The sequence below is a fragment of the Pectinophora gossypiella genome, chromosome 14 (genome assembly GCF_024362695.1).
Source record: "Pectinophora gossypiella chromosome 14, ilPecGoss1.1, whole genome shotgun sequence".
Taxonomy (NCBI): domain Eukaryota; kingdom Metazoa; phylum Arthropoda; class Insecta; order Lepidoptera; family Gelechiidae; genus Pectinophora; species Pectinophora gossypiella.
Window position 1 is genome coordinate 15477819 of NC_065417.1, and position 20211 is coordinate 15498029.

General features: G+C 39.1%; 4 protein-coding genes across 4 annotated transcripts; 2 read left to right on the forward strand and 2 right to left on the reverse strand.

The window, feature by feature from the left end:
- Nucleotides 1-1815: 1815 nt before the first annotated feature.
- Nucleotides 1816-6971, reverse strand: LOC126372789 (mitotic checkpoint protein BUB3). The gene is made up of 4 exons (XM_050018687.1): nt 6616-6971; nt 6064-6288; nt 3399-3669; nt 1816-2491 (listed from the first exon to the last, which is right to left on the reverse strand). The coding sequence occupies exons 1-4, from the start codon at nt 6826-6828 to the stop codon at nt 2202-2204; spliced, it is 999 nt and encodes a 332-aa protein (XP_049874644.1). The 5' UTR covers nt 6829-6971; the 3' UTR covers nt 1816-2201.
- A 1087-nt stretch (nt 6972-8058) lies between these two features.
- Nucleotides 8059-15347, forward strand: LOC126372721 (brefeldin A-inhibited guanine nucleotide-exchange protein 1). Its single transcript, XM_050018577.1, has 3 exons — nt 8059-8421; nt 9171-14062; nt 14749-15347. Exons 1-3 carry the CDS (start codon nt 8298-8300, stop codon nt 14887-14889), a joined length of 5157 nt encoding a protein of 1718 aa, XP_049874534.1. The 5' UTR covers nt 8059-8297; the 3' UTR covers nt 14890-15347.
- Nucleotides 14961-17100, reverse strand: LOC126372776 (actin-related protein 2/3 complex subunit 1A-B). The gene is made up of 3 exons (XM_050018661.1): nt 16849-17100; nt 16688-16768; nt 14961-16421 (listed from the first exon to the last, which is right to left on the reverse strand). Exons 2-3 carry the CDS (start codon nt 16758-16760, stop codon nt 15370-15372), a joined length of 1125 nt encoding a protein of 374 aa, XP_049874618.1. The 5' UTR covers nt 16761-16768; nt 16849-17100; the 3' UTR covers nt 14961-15369.
- Nucleotides 17101-17371: 271 nt separating this feature from the next.
- LOC126372798 (translin-associated protein X) lies at nt 17372-19761 on the forward strand. The gene is made up of 4 exons (XM_050018696.1): nt 17372-17510; nt 17589-17814; nt 18042-18463; nt 19262-19761. The coding sequence occupies exons 1-4, from the start codon at nt 17498-17500 to the stop codon at nt 19453-19455; spliced, it is 855 nt and encodes a 284-aa protein (XP_049874653.1). The 5' UTR covers nt 17372-17497; the 3' UTR covers nt 19456-19761.
- Nucleotides 19762-20211: the final 450 nt, after the last annotated feature.

The window sequence follows — 20211 nt, forward strand, 5'->3', positions numbered from 1 at the left end:
ATGGTGCAAGTCAGGGAGAATCGTTTAACCACGTAAGCATACCCCAGTTACCCATAATTAAGTGGGTGTCTCTTACTGAATTCGACTTTAAGTGTTCGATTTCATGTTTCGATCATCATCATCACTAATTTAAGAGCCACGCTCTTGTCGATGTAGTATTCTCCATGATACTTTTTTGGGGGAAAATAGGGCAGTGGTTTCCCTCTTGCCTTCCGCCCCGCAGTACTCTGTCTGACGCGAGTGGGATGGCAGCCAGAGTAGTCTATTTCAAAGCCATACTAGGACTCCTGTCCTCTGCCTCTGAATTGTACTAACAGTTACTGCTGCCCTCTGTCAGATCATAGATGATCGGAGATGTCTATTTGGATCTTAGATAATTGGTATCACGTGGTTTCCAAGTTGTGTACCCGGTTAATTATATGTTAGGTGTCTATAGGCTTTTACCTGTGCCCAGCAGCGGGATGTATATAGAGGTATAGGTTGTTTAATGATTTATTTTAAGAACCTCCTCCTTTTTTGAAGTCGGTAAAAAGTGGGTTATATTGTCTTTATGATTTTTTTCTGTCATTCCAGTAGGAAACCGGTTTATGTCTCCACAAAGCAGTTATAACCGGAAATAACCAAAGTGCCACACCTATCATAAAACAATGTCAATCGCCACTTAGAATAGGTTTTGTCATATCGTAGCTAATTGGTAAACGAAAAGCCATAATGTTAGGTGTGCCCACACCTTTAAACATTAATTGCAAAATCCGAAGCGGATCTCTTGTGTACATAAGAAGTGCTAATATCCCGTGTGCAGTACAAGTTTTAATGTTCACTTATATGGCGTGCAAATTCCTTTTGAGACCAGTTGTACAGCTCAAACAATTTGGTGCGGATCAGAAGAGTTAGCAAACACGCCTTTGTGTGGCGTTGCTGTGAAAGTTTGATCAGGCGTTCTAATTAGCACGTCGGGCTTTAGATTTGCCGTGAAGTGAAACTGAGAATGAGTTGATGTGTGTGTAATGCATAAATGTAGCAAAACAAACTGTTTTTATTCATGCCATGCATCTTCAGAAAAACTTAAATTATGTGCTCAGGATCTTTATAGAGCTCTGATTTTAGACTTAGATTTTATTACATGGCGAGGAGTGGGTATATATTTTCTTTCTTTCTTTCTATATGTACTATACAACTCTGCCTGCCCTTTCGAGAATACGGGCGTGATTGATTGAATTGATTGGTCATATTTGAGTATTGACGATGCAAAAGTATCATCACCTGGCGCCGGTGAGCGACTGTCGACGATTTACAACTCTACTCACCCCAATAATGTTAACAAGCGCGAGATTAAGGAGCAGTTTACTTTTATAAATCTTAGGACTATCAACAGTGGCTGCAAGTTGTCTTCTGATTACTTGTGGCTCTGCCCACCCCATTAGGGATAACGGGCATGAGTTTATGTATGTAAAAATATATAAATAGCCTATTGACCCACCGCTGAGCACAGGCCTCCTCTCAATCCACCTGAGGGGGCATGGATGGACTCCACCACGTTCCACGCTGCTCCGCTGCAAGTTGGTATTTGGACTTGTAGACCAATGTATATAAAACAACTACTTAGTACAAAATACTAATAAAAAATAATAAGCGCACGAAAGTGATATTTCAAAGTTCTCACATTTTATGTTGATACTTATGTAATTTTTGAAAAACGTAATGATGTGAGTCTTAATAGATAATTTATAAATAAGTAATTCCCTTTCCTAAAGTTCTCTATTTTCTTGTTTTTTTAAACCCAACGCTTTCATACTTCGTAAATGAAACACCAAGTTAGGAAACTTAATAAGTTTATTTAGGTAAGTCACTTATTCAATAAAATAAATCTTAAGCTAATATCTCACTTTGAACTACTTTACACCCGATAGAATATTGTCACTCATTATGTCACTTCTAAATTATGTTCACGTCAAACAAAACCCTGATTAGAGATGCACTTTTAGAAATACTTTTATAATTATTTAAGAAGGATTTAGAACAGAGGTTTCTAAAGCAACGCGTCCACTTAGCGGAATCGACGCCAACGCCGATTCTGTTGGACGTGCAGCTCCAAGCATAAAGTAAGCTTGACATCAAAAGTTTTTCTAAAAGCCCAACATCTTTTTCTGTCCAAACTAATCAATCCAAACAGACCTAGACTATCGGGCATAGTTTATCTCTCATTTGGGCTTCGTTTCCTGATCGGTCACATATCTGATGTAGATCGTGTCTTCTGGTTTTGGCTCTTCGATCTGAGTCTCATCTAGTTGAGAGCAAGCGATGGCGAGAGCTGACCCGTCATGGGAGAAACTGAGAGATGAGACGGCCGTATTGTAGCGATGAAACTGGCAGAGTCGCTTCTTGTTGAAACCGTCCCAAATGTTGACGTAGCCATCCGAGCCTCCCGTTGCGAACGTGTTGTACACAGAGTGGAAGCTTATCGCGTTCACCGGGTAGATTTTCTCGAGACCTGGGAAGTGATAATGTTATTTATAAATAAGGCTTTTGCCCGCGACTTCGCTCGCGATAAATCCGTAAATATCAATTTTTATTTTAGCTTTCTAACTTGAAACCTGCGAAAAGTCCCATTTAAAATTTCACCACCTCTTTGGAGGGATTGAAGACAGATTTCTAAAAAAAGATGCACGATTTTTCTGTTAGCCGCAAAATAGTCATACCAATATTTAGCTTTATGCTCCATAAATCTAATCTAAATTGCGGTATGAAATAACTTGTAATGTACCCTTATTGATTTAAAAGATGTGTTGCTGTTGCAGTTTCTTGTCATTTCTTCTCCTCAGCCATAACACCTTGCGAAATGACGTAAATTCAAAAATGTTACATTGAGCTTCAACAAGTTTATCCATGATAATTACGTTGAATAAATGATTCTGATTCTGATTCAACCTTCCACTCCCCCAATGGGGAAGTGGGGGGTTAGAAAGAGACAAAAAATATTATTTTGATATTAGTACGGATTGTGTTAAAGAGACTCCAAATTGACCAGTTAATTGCCAATATCTGACCTCACCAACCCTGGCGTCAGGGTTACTATTGAGCCGCCATAGGCCCCTGACATGACTATGTATTACATACTTACATAGTAATTATCATTAACTGGCCAATAATTATAAAAAGTATTAGTCTTGTCAATCAAACTACCATGGAGACACTTCAATTGTTATTGTCTGTACATATTATGAAGCAGATTATTTTTAATATTAAAGAAGGTATTAAGTCATACAGTAGAGTATTAATAGTAAGTATACAAACCCATAATCTAGCATAACATCCAACAGCTGGGCGACTACCTCGTCTTTCTCTTGCGTCAGTCCCTCATCAATTACTAACCCCATCTCTTAAAGTAATGCACTAACCTCCATCTTTAATCCTATGACACTTGAAAGCATACTTTTTCTTCTGCACTTCAGGATTGCTGTCAAGGTACTCGACGGCCACCCGTCCTTCAATAGAACTCAACACGTAACCCTGCTTATTGGGGAAGACACGGATGCATCGGGTTTGATACTTGAGCGAGGACTCCCGTCTCTGGTTGACGTGGCCCATGTTACGGACGTCCCACACGAAGATCTTACGGCCAGACGTGCCCACTACGAATTTCTCGCCTACTATACTCATTGTGTAGACCTGGAAAAGGAAAATAGCTGTGACAATAACCTACTCTTTCATGTGGCGCATAACTTTGGTCAATGTCCTTTGACCAAAGTTATATGGAACTTGGTCCAAATATGCACCACCTATGACCACCACCTCCTGCGAGACCTGTACTGAAATAGACTACTAAATACCAAACCGTAGTCAAAAATATACTGTCAGAAAAAAGTTATGGCTAAATGAAAAATCACGTTTTTTAGCCTTTTCTGTCTTTTCGGTCTTGTTGGTGGTGGACATTTGGACCACTTTTACCCAATCTCCTTTAATTCCATCGTGATGCCTGATGAATCTAGAATGAAGAAGGGTTTAAGATAGCAATGCTGTTCATGACAAATGTGTGCCACTATTATCTGCCTTGCCATCACAATTTTTTGTTGAAGAAAATTACATTCTGATGTGATTTCTAAAAGGACCTTATGGTATGGAAGGCACACTCCGCCCCACGATTAGAAACCCTTGTCATTACACATCATTATTTACATCAGGTGAAATAATAATTAAACACAAAATGCTATCTGTGCAGTGCAGCAGTTTCGGTTTAAGTTCTCTATATCTGCAGCCAGCACATTTATTATTTGTACAGAACATGTGCCAAGTTGTGCCACTGTGACCTAAATTATTTTTGTGCCAAAACTTGGTAGAGAACTTGGCTTCTTTTCACATTTATTATATTTGAACATAAATCTGACCCAAACAATTCAATCTAATATGAAATGAATCATAATTTTCCACATAGGATAGGATCATATTCATATTCATATTCATTTATTGCATGTCACAAACATAAATTAAGGTGGAACATAGTAAAAAGGTACATGTGACGCCCTGCAAGGGCACGGCAATATAAAAGAGGCGACACTAGGTGCCTTATTATAATAATATTATAACAACTAACTAAATATTATTATTAAGTAATTAGGTAGGTACAAAATTATATCATACAGTTGTTTAGTGTGTGTACCGCACCACACGTGTAAAACTTAATAACAAGATTAGAAAAAAAAAAAAACAACTTAAGAAAAAAGAGACATCGAAGCATTTAAGTATTTAGTTTATCTGCAAAAAAATCTTGAATGCTATAATAACATTTGCCTACAAGGAACTTTTTTAAATTACTGTGAAAGAGTGTAGGTTTGTCTATACTCCTAATATGGTAAGGGATATGATTATATATCTTGATGACCATGTGGTGGGGGCTGGAGGACACTAATTTTAATTTGGTGAACGGTGTTAATAACTTATTTAGGTTTCTGTTATTTCTTTTATTATTATTTGGATCACCAAGAGATACAACCCAAGTTATTGGTATATGTACAAATATAGCATAGGACATAATATGACCTACACAAAATTAGCACGCATGTTGAAACAATGACGAACTTCCAGGCTATATTCCTCAAAAACAATATAGATGGCACTGTACAAATGTTGTAACCTTCTACACATACATACACATACATAAACTCACGCCTATTTCCCACCGGGGTAAGCAGAGACTATAGAATTCCATTTGCTTCGATCCTGACACACTTCTCTTGCTTCCTCCACATTCATCAATCGCTTCATACACGCACGCCGGTTCAGAGTAACCTTCTAATTTCATAGATAACAGACATATAGCTTTTATCTTTGTTTTTGGGTATAAATGATGACCCTTTTTATTACACCCAGACACAATTACATCTTCCACCCATTATTATTCTGATCAAAATAAAGAGAAGGAATATAAGTAGGAACATAATTCTAAACATAATGTGATCCAAATATAAAGCAACTACTATTTGTATAAAAAAAAAAAGTTTTCATCTCGAGCTCCTCCGTGCTTCGGAAGGCACGTTAAGCCGTTGGTCCCGGCTGCATTAGCAGTCGTTAATAACCACCAATCCGCACTGGGCCCGCGTGATGGTTTAAGGCCCGATCTCCCTACCCATCCATAGGGAAGGCCCGTGCCCCAGCAGTGGGGACGTTAATGGGCTGATGATGATGATGATGACTATTTGTATATATGCTTCTGCCATTACATTGTTTTTTGGAATAATTATGTACCCAAGGAATGAGAAAATAGGTAATTATCATGTCAAAGCTGCACAACGCCATCTATATTGTTCTTGGTGAATGTACCCTGGAAAGTCCTTCATTGATGAATAGGAGGAAGCACGAGAAGTAAAAGATCAACACAAATTTAATTCCATAATCTCTGCTTACCCCAGTGAGAAATAGGCACATATATAGAGTTTATGTATGTTATGCCATAGGAAGAAACCTAAATAAGGTAATTTAAATCTTACGGTGAAACATATGTCCATTAAAAAACAAGAAAATTGAGTGTTTACTGCTTTCTAAAAGTATAAAAAAAACTATCCATACCCTCTCATTTCCCTGGTTATAAGTACCGACACAGTTGGGTAAGCGGCTATCCCACATCTTAATGGTACCATCCCAACTACCAGTGAGTACCGCGTTCACTTCGCTAGCAAACTCCACACATCGAATAGCTCCCTTGTGTTCTCCTAGGATTGTCTCATTGCCTGCATTGAGATCGTACATCTTAAGGGTCTGGTCGAGACCACCGCTGTATGAGTGGACCGCATCCTGTGGAAAGCATAATTACATTATGTGTTATTATTTATTTTTTAACATTTTGCGTGTTCCATGTTGATAGTAATTATACAACATTTTCAATCGGAACTGTTCTAATCACGTGGTAATATTGGTCAGATGTTTATAAAGTTAATTTTACAAAATTACTAATCCTAACCTAAAATTTTCAAGGCAAAGTTATGCTGATAGTTCTACATTCAGAGTTATTTAGATAAACTGCACAAAGTCAGCTAATCTGTTAGAAATAAACAAATGTTATTTTGCTGTTAGTAGACGCCGGTTACTAATAATAAATAAAAAAACATGTCTACAACTTACCCGGAAGCAAACATCCAAAACGGGCAATTCATGGCCGTATTTATGCCTTTCAACGTTCGCAGACACATCGTACAGTCTTACGGAACAATCCCACGAGGACACCAGCAAGAATTGATTCGATTTAGGAGCGAATTTCACACTTGATATAGCATCCTCAGGAAGGCTCTTCAATTTAAACTCTGTGCGGGACTCTCCCACCCGCGTGACGGTCATTGTGGAAGCAATTTTGTTGGCGATTAATTTAGGCAATAAAAAACAGAAAATAACTGGTGATTAGATTGAAATTCATTCAAATAAACGATAAATAATAGATGGACAACCATCAGCTTCCCACAGACAAATAAAATGAATGACATTAAAAATATACACTACAGAAAAGTAGCAGATTTGTTATTTCTTTTTAGCGCCATCTGTGTTTATTGGCACGCAATAACACTGCAGTATTTTGCTAGTGAAACCCTCGTAAAGTGTATTTTTTGCAAAACCATATTCGAAAAGTGATTTTATTGCTGACCCTCGTAAAGTGTATTTTTTGCAAAACCTTTGTAATTTTTTTGTAAAGTGATTTTATTGCCGATTTTGAAGTATTTGGATATTACTCTCCAATCTCCATCTATTAATGAGTTAGATCTTTATTACTTTGCTTTACAGTTTGGTTAACAGCACTTATTAATTTAAATAGATATGTTACAAAACCATAGCATCACGCCTATATTCTTCACGCCTAAGGGGTATGTAGAGTAGGTGTAGGTACGTACGTATATACCATAAGTACACCTATATGTATTCCTAGCCCGCTATGTTTAAATCCCATTACTACATGTGCCTACTACGTGGTTACTTAAACTAGATATACTAATCATAAATAAATAAAGGTTGGTCATTGCAGACTGCATACGCAGATAGCATATAGACGCAGCGAATGCTGTCTTTGTGGACAGACGTCGTAAGACTATTAGTCAAATCCCTTGATATAATTCGCGCATATGCGTGGCGCGGTTACCATGCGGCGGCAAGGACTGTCAATGGTCATCAATCTTTCATACATTTCTAATCTGACGATAAACCAAGAGATGGCGCTACTGAATCACCTATACTTAGTCGTGTTATTTTAGTGCTTCTCTTTAAAAGGTTACCCTATGATCTATGGATACTTTGACGTGTACGGTTCGTTTCACGTGTCATTTTAATTTGTTTTTTAATTTTAGTATCTTTAACTTTGTAACGGAACGCTGCTTAAGATGCATTCATATTTAAAAGTGTATTTGCGTAGTTGTTACTTTAGATTATTTTTCACATTAATCTCACTTATTATGCGATGATTCACTAAAGTGTACAAACTATTGAATTATATTATTTGACTGGAAATATTCCGTTGACAAAAACATTAAATGAAAAATTAAACATACAAGATAAAAGTGAACGCAACGTTGCATTGACATGTTTGTGATGAGGTGTGAATGTGAATCGGGAAATCCTCGTCTCGAAGAAATGATTTCACGAAAATCGCACATTGCATAGAGTTTTGTGATGTTACATTTGTGCTGTTATTCGAACAAATAACCCTAAGATCACTATATAACAGTGCCCCAATGGAGTCATCATAAATGTCGACTAAACCACCGCGTAACTAACTCGATTCCAGTAGGAACGAATGGAGTGATTATCCTTATAAAATAACGATGCAAACCAATCTAAAAACAAAAGAGATGTTTATAGTCAGAGCTTTGGAAAAGATTTTAGCTGATAAGGACATAAAGCGGTCCTATCACAGTCAGCTGAAGAAGTCGTGTGAAGTGGCACTAGGTAAGGATTCTTTGACATATTTAGCGTAGTTAGTGGGCTGTAGGGCGCCGCGTGCCGCTGATAACAACACACATAAATATAATTTCGCTAATTAAATTAAGCTTAGGTGCATTATAGTTAATTTCTGAGGTAATTGTCTGGTGACCTTGTAAATGAAAGTGGAACATTGGTCCACTCTTATCAGAGCTATTGAGCAATTTCTAAAGTAGGTATAATACCTCAGGTCGTTACAGTATAATAGTGTTCAAGCAAGATTATTTACAATAGCTACTTTTTATTGCTGAGATAAAGGTATAAATGGGCCCATTGGAACCAATTATTTTGTTTTTCTGTTTTGTTGTGCATGACTAGTATGCTGTCTGCATACTAATGATATACATTTACATCATAATATTTCATAGTATTCTTGATTAGTCAAACATTACAAAGATGTAATAAGACTACTGTAGCAATGTCTAAGCTAAACTCATACAAGTATAACAAAATTAACTAAATACATTGCTTTGTATTAACAAGACAAAATAATATATAAGTTTTAAATTAAGTACCTACCTAGTATTAGCTGGTTTCATAATGTTAAACTAGTTATGTAAAAATTATGGATCAACTACTCACAGAAAAAACTTTGCTCTTATATAATAGTTAGATTACACTTTTAATCACTATGTCAAACAAAGTTTTAATTATGTTTCTAACTTTCACAATTTATTGTTCTGATATTTATGTTGCAAAATAAATAATTGTTTCAGAGGAAATAAAAACAGAACTGAAAGATGGAGGCCAGGTGGAATCGGCGGATAGCCCATCATCAGGCACTCTTCCTCTGCCCAAGAGTGACTCGTCCAATATCATCACAGCTGAGAAGTATTTCCTGCCTTTTGAGCTGGCTTGCCAGAGTAAAGCAGCCAGGATAGTGGTCACAGCCCTGGACTGCCTGCAAAAGCTCATAGCCTATGGCCACCTTACTGGCAACATCCCTGACTCCACAACTCCAAGGAAACTTCTCATTGACCGGATAGTCGAAACCATCTGCAGTTGCTTCACTGGCCCACAGACAGATGAAGGAGTTCAACTTCAAATAATAAAAGCTCTCCTTACAGTCATCACTAGCCAGCATGTCGAGGTACATGAAGGCACAGTCCTCCTTGCTGTCCGAACATGCTACAACATCTACTTGGCTAGTAAAAATCTAATAAACCAAACAACAGCCAGAGCAACCCTCACTCAAATGCTTAATGTCATCTTTACCAAGATGGAAAATCAAGCTTTGGAGTCAGAGGGTAGCACCACCACTGAAATACATAAAATGTCTAATGGCAGTGTAGTAAATGATGATCATCATACTGCACATACACCAGCTAATGAAGAAAACAAAGATTCAATACCACCACAAGCAGAAATTCAAGAACAATTAGATGACATTTTAGAAGCTAAAATCATAGCTAAACAAATAGTTGATTCTGTAATAGACAATGCTGTAACAATAGCTTCTAAGAAGGCAACTGAAGAGAATCAAAATGGACCTGACAATAACGAAAATCCTACTGACTTCCAAGATAGTGGTAGTGTTTCCCAAGAAAGCAATGGTCAGATAGAAAATTCTGGTGGACTTGAAGCTACAATGACAAGGATTCCATCACAAGAAAGTGTGGATGTTGCTTCTGAAAATGATAACTCTGTAACAGCTAAATTCACACATGTACTTCAGAAAGACGCCTTCCTCGTCTTCAGAGCTCTATGTAAACTTTCGATGAAACCTCTCCCTGAAGGCACCCCTGACCCTAAGTCTCATGAGTTGAGGTCTAAAATTTTATCTTTGCATTTGCTCCTCTCTATCCTTCAAAATGCAGGACCTGTCTTCAGAAACAACGAGATGTTTATTACTGCTATCAAACAATACCTTTGCGTTGCCTTATCGAAAAACGGCGTAAGTTCAGTTCCTGAAGTCTTTGAACTTTCTCTGGCCATCTTTCTGGCACTCCTTCAAAACTTCAAAGTTCATCTTAAGAAGCAAATAGAAGTTTTCTTCAAAGAGATTTTCATGAATATCTTGGAGACATCAAGCTCCTCCTTTGAACACAAGTGGATGGTGATCCAAGCTTTAACCAGAATTTGTGGCGACGCCCAAAGCGTGGTCGATATATATGTCAATTATGACTGTGACTTGTCAGCTGCAAATTTGTTCCAGAGGTTGGTCAATGATGTATCAAAAATCGCGCAAGGCAGGCAAGCCTTAGAATTGGGGGCGACACCCAATCAAGAGAAATCCATGCGTATTAGAGGCCTAGAATGCCTAGTTTCAATACTAAAATGCATGGTGGAATGGAGCAAAGAACTCTATATTAATCCCAACCTACAGACAACCTTGGGGGAAAAACCTGTAAAAGAAGAGATAGATCATCATAGCATTAAATCGCACGGAGGCTCCAGTTTGAGTTTAGTATCAACAGAATCCAGTAATATTGGAAATAGAGAAACTTTAGATTCCCCAGAGCAGTTTGAAGTCCTAAAACAACAAAAAGAGGTATGGGAAACTGGCATTGACTTGTTTAACAGAAAACCTAAAAAGGGAGTGGCATTTTTACAAGAGCAAGGTTTGTTAGGAACATCTACAAAAGAAATTGCAGAATGGCTTCTTACTGATGAAAGGTTAGACAAAACTTTTATTGGAGAATTTCTCGGCGAAAATGACGATCATTCCAAGGAAGTTATGTATGCTTATGTTGATGCAATGAACTTTTCTAACATGGATATAGTGGCGGCTCTCCGTCACTTTTTAGAAGGCTTTAGATTGCCTGGGGAAGCACAGAAGATAGACAGGCTAATGGAAAAGTTCGCTGCACGATATTGCACATGCAACCCAAACAACACGCTATTTATGAGCGCCGACACAGTTTATGTATTAGCATTTTCTATAATAATGCTTACGACAGACCTACACTCGCCGCAAGTCAAGAATAAAATGACAAAGGAACAATACATTAAACTGAATAGCGGAATCAGCGACAATAACGATTTACCTCGTGAGTATTTATCTCAGATTTATGACGAGATCGCTGGCCACGAGATTAAAATGAAAAGCACTTCGAAACCGGGGAAACACATGATTGCCAATGAAAAGAAGCGCAAACTGGTGTGGAATATGGAGATGGAACAAATATCTACAGCTGCTAAGAACTTAATGGAATCCGTATCACATGTTCAGACTCCATTTACAACAGCCAAACATGTTGAGCATGTTCGACCTATGTTCAAAATGGCTTGGACACCATTCCTCGCGGCATTCTCAGTTGGACTACAGGATTGCGACGACCCCGAAATAGCTGCGCTATGTCTGGACGGAATCAGATGCGCTATCCGCATTGCCTGCATTTTCCACATGAGCCTAGAACGAGACGCTTACGTCCAAGCTCTTGCTAGATTTACGCTGCTGACAGCTAATTCACCAATCACAGAAATGAAAGCAAAGAACATTGACACAATCAAGACTTTGATTACAGTCGCACATACAGACGGAAACTATTTGGGATCGAGTTGGTTGGATGTTGTAAAGTGTATTTCTCAGCTAGAATTAGCTCAACTCATAGGAACAGGTGTGCGACCTCAATTTTTATCTGGATCTGGAATTAAGCCCCAGCCAGATTCTCTGAAATTCAGTCTCATGTCACTAGATCCCAGTGTCAAAGAGCACATAGGAGAAACAAGCTCTCAAAGCGTCGTAGTAGCGGTCGATAGAATATTTACTGGATCAACGAGACTTGATGGTGATGCTATTGTTGATTTTGTTAAGGCATTGTGTCAAGTATCATTGGACGAATTGAGCCATCCTACCAATCCCCGAATGTTTTCCCTGCAGAAGATTGTAGAGATTTCCTACTACAACATGGGCAGAATCAGGTTGCAGTGGTCACGTATTTGGCAAGTACTCGGTGATCACTTCAACAAAGTCGGCTGCAGTAGCAACGAAGACATCGCGTTCTTCGCAGTTGATTCTCTGAGGCAACTTTCAATGAAGTTCATAGAGAAAGGAGAGTTCGCTAACTTCAAATTCCAGAAAGATTTCTTGAGGCCATTTGAACACATCATGAAGAAAAACAGCTCACCGACAATAAGAGACATGGTGGTCAGATGTATCGCCCAGATGGTAAATTCTCAAGCGCCAAACATCAAATCTGGTTGGAAGAATATATTCTCGGTGTTCCATTTAGCAGCAAGCGATCAAGATGAGGCGATCGTAGATTTAGCATTCCAAACCACAGGCAAGATCATTACTGATTTGTACGAGAAGCAATTCCCAGCGATGATTGATTCATTCCAAGACGCAGTCAAATGTCTATCAGAATTCGCATGCAATGCAAAATTCCCCGACACGTCTATGGAAGCAATAAGACTGGTGAGATCCTGCGCGACAGCAGTGGGGGCGTCTCCGCAGCTGTTCGCAGAACACGCGGGACTCGAAGGAGAGGCCGGGGCTCCTGAAGAGGACAGAGTGTGGTTGAGAGGATGGTTCCCTTTGCTATTCTCTCTCTCGTGTGTCGTCAGCCGCTGCAAGCTAGATGTGCGGACACGCGGACTGACGGTCTTATTTGAGATTATAAAAACCCACGGCGAATCATTCCGTCCACATTGGTGGAGAGATTTATTCAATATTTTATTCAGAATCTTTGACAATATGAAGCTACCTGAACATCAATTAGAGAAAAACGAATGGATGACTACAACTTGCAATCACGCGTTGTATGCTATCGTAGATGTCTTCACGCAATACTTTGACATTCTCGGCTCTCTTTTGCTGGAGCAGTTATATGCGCAGCTGCACTGGTGCGTGCAGCAGGACAACGAACAGCTCGCCCGCTCTGGCACCAACTGTTTGGAAAATCTAGTCATTTCGAACGGCACCAAATTCAAAGAAGATACATGGAGCAAGACGTGTCAGATTATGTTGGACATATTCAACAGCACGTTGCCGACGACGTTGCTTACGTGGAAACCCGACGAGAACGAGGAGGAAACACCACACGTGCGTCATGGGATATTAAAGAAACCTCAACTCGGTGATGATGCTAAGTCCTCCAATAGGGTTTTCAACAGCCTACTGATCAAATGCGTAGTGCAGCTCGAATTAATTCAAACAATTGACAATATAGTGTTCTACCCTGCGACTTCGAGGAAGGAAGACGCAGAAACATTAGCGCTAGCTGCGGCGGAGCTGACTGGGGGCACTCCGGGGACTGAACAAGAATGTCAGCGTGAAGAGCAAGGCATGTACAGGCTGCTGAGTTCACCACACCTGCTGCGACTCGTGGAATGCCTTATGTGTAGTCATCGATTTGCGAAGACATTTAATACTAATAACGCTCAGCGAAACGTTTTGTGGAAAGCTAATTTCAAGGGGTCTGTGAAGCCAAATATGTTGAAGCAAGAGACGCAGTCTTTGGCTTGTGTGATGCGGATATTGTTCAAGATGTACAGCGACGAGGCGCGGCAGGAGCACTGGCCGGCGGTGCAGAAGAGCCTGATAACGATATGTTGCGAGGCGCTGGAGTACTTCGCTGGAGTGACGAGTGAGGCGCACCGGGACGCCTGGACGTCCATCCTGCTGCTCATCCTCACGAGAATACTGAAGATGCCCGACGAAAGAGTGAGTAGCGTTTTATGTTTTACTTACACATTTATTGCTTGTGTATTATATTATTTGTAACTTGAGTATAGAAAGTGACTTACTATTATCCTGTGGATCACCAGGTGCAGGAAAACGGATACGTGGGTATGTTGCAGAATGACGCAACCCTTTATCATCATAAGATTGTCCTTATACGTCACGAAATCCATTTAAAGAGGATCCTTCCTTTACTAATTTAACATTTTTTAAAAAAAAATACATAATTTTCATACACAAACTTCCTCCCGTAATCCCATCAGTGTAATGTAGAACTAAGACTAATAATAGTCGATTTTTGTGTTTAACATAGAGCAACACAGACCTCTGGTGGGTTTAAAGACATGTGATGAACTCTTTTGAGTTCACAGACATATAACGTGCCCATTTCTGAACTTTATTTGTCCTTGCCTGACCATGAATGTTATTACATAACATACCTACGTCCCACTGTGGGGCACAGAACTTCCCTCACAAGAATACTAACCACCACTCTGCTGCTGTTGATGAAGGTGTTAACGCTAGTTTTATTTTTAAGTTCTTGACCATGTCAATAACCGGGACGATGTTATGTTATTATATTAGTCATAAATAAATATTTTATCTACGCATCAGATTGTAAATCGTTTGTTAAAACATCGACAATAATGACTCATGTGCGTTTGCAGTTTGCGGCGCATGTGTCCAGCTACTACCCACTGCTGTGCGAGATCACGTGCTTCGACCTGAAGCCTGAGCTCAGGTCCGTGCTGCGCCGTGTCTTCATCCGCATCGGACCCGTCTTCAACATCGTGCCACACACGCAATAACAACCCTCACTAACAAAACATGGCCTTATAGTTCCGTAGGTTAATATTTCATGTTAATGTTAAATAAAACATTTTGTTGATTCCTTAAATTTTAATGTAATATTTGACAGCAATCAGTACTTCAGTAGTATTAAAAGTGATTTATTGTTAGGGCGTAGCTTATGTCTAATTTATATAAATTATTATTTGATTATCAACAGTTAAAAATTAAAATTGTATAATATAATAAAGAATCATAGAAGTTGTATCTATAAATTATAGTTTATTATTCTGTATATTTGAAGTTTTTACTGGCTAGGGAGCTGAATTCACTCGGCGTTCTGCTTATTGTTTTGCTAGACTGAGCGGACTGTGATTGCAATGTTATTTCCACGGCTTTTCATGTTTGTTTCTGAGAGTGACTTCAGAACTCGCACGCAACTAATTATTTATCCTTAAAAATAAAGTTATACATTAATCGGCGGTGTTTTCTTAGTCAGCTTAGACTATCTTGAGCCCTTCAATGGACCTCTCCAGGGAGTCCAGATCCCAAATGACAAGTTGTCCATCTAGTCCAGAGGTACTGAACTTCTTAGCATTAGCCTTTGTTCCCTTATAAAGGGTAATAGAAGTAATTGCATTCTGGTGAATGGAGTCAAGGAATGTGTCATTGGTCTCGATGCGAGCCTGTCGGTCGAGACTTTGGAATTTCTTCATGGCAGACAGTCCTCCAGACTCCTTTCTCTGAGTATTGTCAAGTTTGGCCACGAATTTGATGTCATTCCCGTCATGGCAGTAAAGCAGTGGAATGCAGCTGTGGCCTGCCACAATCAAAGAGTTGTTGGAGATCCAATTACATCCCAAGAACGGTAGAAATTCAGTCTTTAGTTTGATAACAGCTTTTCCCTGTGTAGCGTCAGCTACATTGATGGAGCTGTCATGTCCAACCCAAGCCACTTTATTCCCATCAGCCGAAAAGGACACACTGTGAACCCAGCCTCCACCAGATGGTGAGTTGGGGAATTCAGCCAATAGCTGACCTAAAGGCAGCTTTGATCCCCACACATTTGGGCCGGGCTGGTCTTCAATGTCCTTAATGTATGCAGAGAAGACTCTCACTTTAAAATCAGCAGACCCGGCAACTAAAAGCATGTTGTTTGGATGCCAGTCAAGAGTGGTCACAGTGGACCTTATGGGCTTCTTGATATGCTTGGATACCCACCAATTATTCTCCTTCTCAAAGTAACAGATTGAGATCAGTCTGGCACCAGAACCAACTGCAAACTTGTTCTCATTGGGAGACCATTTCACACATGTGGCAGCGCGGTTGATACGCAGGAGTACCAGGGTAGTTGTCCACTTGCCATCATCACCCTGAGTCCACACATAAGCATTCCTGTCCACAGAACAGGTGACAATCCTGTTGGTGTTGGGTGCCCAGTCTATGCCCATGACTTTGAGGTCATGTTCCACGAGGTTGTTAGTCTGCTTCCACTCATTGCCTTCCTTCTGGTATATGTGCACTTCGTTGTTGTTTGGTGAAAATGCAATTTCTGGAATAGTTTTAAAAAATATAGGTACTATCTTCTTCTAGGTACTATTATATTTACTAAGGACTTGCATAATAGGGACTCAAATCTGTTTTTGAAGGCTCAAATTATTTACAATCACTTCATAAATTAAAATCTATCTTCACATATGGATAGCTTTGTCAGTTTTGTACAGTTAAAATCTTGTCTAGTCTTCTCTGCTGACCGAAGGCAGATAGCCTTGAACTAGTTAGTTTAGTACGAATTAGGTATTTTAGAATGATACTTACGGGTTCGATCCTTGTTCCAGGCATGGCAAGTAATCGGAGCGCATGAGTCACCAAAAGTCAAAGTTTGCGACATCTTGGTGCCTGAAATATCATGACAAACATCATAAAACCTGATTACAAGGAGTTTTACAAAATTGTAGGAAGTTAAAATAATACTATACCTGAAATTCACCTAAAAACAACGTCAAGTTTGGAATGCAGACACGCCCGGTGCGATAACAAAATGATAACAAGAAATTCGCGGACTCTGGGCAGTCAACGCGAATCTCTCATGCACGCAATAAAGTATGTAGTTAAATTTTAACAATACACATTTACTTTATTTGTAAAAATCAGAGAAAACAGGAAAAATCCCAAAGAATGTGAAACTCTCCCACAGAGACGGGAAGGGAAATGACAATATTTGACAATTTTTTGTTTATGGCCTGGAAACAGCCTTTTTAGCCAAACAAATCCAGAATCAGAATGAATGAACGGATAGAACTGTCAGTAAACGAATGAATAATCATAAACATTTTTTTAAATTTAATTTGCCCTAATATGATACATTATTATTATTATTTCTTAGCCGTAGCCGTTCCGTCTTCTTTTTATCTTTAATCGCTTTAATAAATTATTGAATGATCATAAACAATGACCGATAAAATGACATAGTTGTAACATACCACCAATTAAAAAAAAAATACTACTTGCCGTGTACTGTACTTGCCGGATCGAAAATCGAAATAATTAAACACAGAAGTTTAATTGAATTCAGTTCATAACTTGTAGTATTCAAAACTCTGTTTAAATACAGCATAATATTCCGCTATGTCTGGAAGAGGTGAGTAATTTCTTACAATACTTTTTGTGTAGTAAAATCTTGAGCAGATGTTATGTTTTTACGATTCTTCTTCTTTAGGAAGATATCGCGGCCACCGTAACAGGCACAGTCAGCCTACACTGTCTTCGGTGGCGCGGGAGACAGCCACATCCCTTGCAGCGGATAGCCCTGTCCTGGCGATGTTCAGACAGGCAGCGATACAACTGAACGAGCGTCAAGACAGACACGAAAGACTGGTTAAACTCTCCCGGGACATAACGATTGAAAGCAAGAGGATTATCTTTTTACTGCACTCTGCGGTCACGTCAGTATTTTACTCTGTATTTACGAAGGTAATTTGTATGTGATTTGTATAAAATAAAAAAAACTTATTCTAATGTAACCTCTAAAACTGGGAGAAGTAGTGAAACCCTCCCAACACAAGCGATTCTATTGCTTTCAAGGAGCACCTCTATTAATTACCTAAATCAATAACAATATTTGATTAAAAATATTATTAAAAGTACTAATTTCCTATCTTAAATTTTCCAGGAATGAGTCTGCTGTCAAGGCAGTGCAGGAAGCTAAAGAACGGCTTCAGAAAGTAATGAATGGACCATTAAAATCAATTGGCATAGAACTTGAAAACATCCCAGCATACCTCCACTCTAGGGCTGTCACAGCTGGTTTCCAAGAGTTTATAGAAGCTCTAACACTATGCTCTGTTATTGATAAGAAGGCTATTATAACGTACCCTGAGGTACAGAAAGAACTAACTTATGTAATCAAGGAAAATGAGGAAGATGAGGGCAAGACAATAATAACACTGTTACCTCATAATGACTACATGCTCGGCATAGCAGATTTGACCGGGGAACTCATGAGACGGGCAATAAACAGTATTTCCAGTGGAGAGAGTGAAGACTGTTTCCATTCTTGTCAAGTTGTAAGGGATCTTTACACTGGGTATTTAGGTGGGTATTATATTAATAGAAATGTTTTAGACAGTGCTCAGGAGTAGAACATATTGTTGCATTATAATAAATAGAGGTATTTACTTATTTTCTTTGGAAAATCACATTCTGATGTGATTTTTGTTTACCAAACCTAGCAACAGTTATGCTAGTTTCAAATCCAGGTAAAATTTGTCATCTCAGTTTTTACTTAGCAAGTAACACACACACTAAGTGTGTGTTTCGAAGTTTTGTTGAAACACACACTTAGTGTGTGTGTTAACAAAACAACCTCAGAAAATAATCCAAATGGTTTTTACAGTTTATAAATTAAATATAAATAAAATAAAAATAGCCTTTATTCACCAACATTATTACATAATTTTACTTTATTAATTAATTATCTGTTTATTTATATGTTGAGCTGTCCTGGGACATAGGTTTTTACAGTTTAGGGAATGAAAATAGAGCTATATGATGACAACCCAGCCCAAAGCCAGAAAGAAAAATATTTATTCGGCAAAGACTAGTGGTGGTAATTAACGATTAATAATGCCAAAACGGCTGCAGCTCAGCAAATACCATAGCCTAACTATAGCTAGAGATATGTATGAGGATGTCTAGTGTATAACATAAGGATCTATAACACTACTTAATTTCTTGGTAGGTATATTTCAGTATGACAAAATCGGGTTTCTGCCTCCCCTTCTTATGAAATACACTGACTGCGAGCCGCGAGAAATCGTGTGATGTAAACAATGAAAATAAACTGGATGTACCTACATATTATAAGACTTCATAGAACTGAATTCTTTCCAGGTCTTTTCGGTATAGGCAAAGAGCTCGCGCGCAAGATGTCAACGACCCGAGCGAACGTGTCCAAGGTGGAGCAGGCGGTGTACGCGCTGCGCGTGCGCGGGGGCGAGGCGCCGCCGCCGCTGCTGCTGGCGCCGCCCGCGCCCGCGCCCGACTGGGACGCCTGCACCGCCGACGACGACGAGGGATACTATTGAACACCTACCATGCAGTGATGTGCTGTTGTCGGGAATGTTCCTGTTGTAAAAACTCTTTAATAGTAAAGACACCAGCTGCTTTTCATTTTCAAATGGTTCTTTCTTGTACGGTCAAGAGTAATAATATGTTGTACTTTGAAACCATGTCACATTAACTTTTTTGACAAATTAAACCGTAAGTCTCATTAAACGTCATATAATTATGATAGTGCGACAGGGTTCTAAAGTGGGTATATGATATTGCTCATGACTGTACTCTGATCTTATTTGCTTAAAGGTTAGGTAATAAAAATCCTTTTACATAACTTTTGTGTCTTTTTACTGCTGGGAAGGTTCTCAAAGTGGGAAAATTGCTCACTCACTCACTCAGGGAATCACTGCTACCATGTTTACTTTAAGGACACTCGTACTTAGGCGGGCTCTCAACGCGTTTTTGGTTTTTGTTTCGTTTGTTTGAAACAATGCAACTTCGAACGCGGCCAAAGTGCGAACGGCTTTATTCCTTTTTTATTCCAATGTTGAGTGAATAGATGATTTTTATTCATTACAATTGGTTTTTTTAATTAATTTACTATAGAGGAGCTGCGTGACGCCATTGTTTCACGCGGCAGTATAGCGTAGCGACGATAGCGTGCGGTCGCTCTCTCTCGCTCTAGCAAATGACGGTTCTGAGTAACAAAAAAGGACAAAGTATAGGAAAATGATGACGGATGTAGTTTAACCCTATCGATAGAGTCCTAGTATTTCTAGAGTGGG

Bases quoted from the DNA above. Each gene is read 5' to 3' on its own strand.
- LOC126372776 (XM_050018661.1), bottom strand. From the start codon at position 16,760: ATGTCGCAAACTTTGACTTTTGGTGACTCATGCGCTCCGATTACTTGC. The intron at 16,422-16,687 runs GTAAGTATCATT...AAACTATTCCAG, and splicing joins CTGGAACAAGGATCGAACCC to AAATTGCATTTTCACCAAAC.
- LOC126372798 (XM_050018696.1), top strand. The intron at 17,815-18,041 runs GTCAGTATTTTA...TAAATTTTCCAG, and splicing joins TTACTGCACTCTGCGGTCAC to GAATGAGTCTGCTGTCAAGG. The intron at 18,464-19,261 runs GTGGGTATTATA...AATTCTTTCCAG, and splicing joins TCTTTACACTGGGTATTTAG to GTCTTTTCGGTATAGGCAAA.
- LOC126372789 (XM_050018687.1), bottom strand. From the start codon at position 6,828: ATGACCGTCACGCGGGTGGGAGAGTCCCGCACAGAGTTTAAATTGAAG. The intron at 6,289-6,615 runs GTAAGTTGTAGA...TGCTTTCCACAG, and splicing joins TTTTGGATGTTTGCTTCCGG to GATGCGGTCCACTCATACAG. The intron at 3,670-6,063 runs GTATGGATAGTT...TTCCTTTTCCAG, and splicing joins ATAACCAGGGAAATGAGAGG to GTCTACACAATGAGTATAGT.
- LOC126372721 (XM_050018577.1), top strand. From the start codon at position 8,298: ATGCAAACCAATCTAAAAACAAAAGAGATGTTTATAGTCAGAGCTTTG. The intron at 8,422-9,170 runs GTAAGGATTCTT...TAATTGTTTCAG, and splicing joins GTCGTGTGAAGTGGCACTAG to AGGAAATAAAAACAGAACTG. The intron at 14,063-14,748 runs GTGAGTAGCGTT...GTGCGTTTGCAG, and splicing joins TGAAGATGCCCGACGAAAGA to TTTGCGGCGCATGTGTCCAG.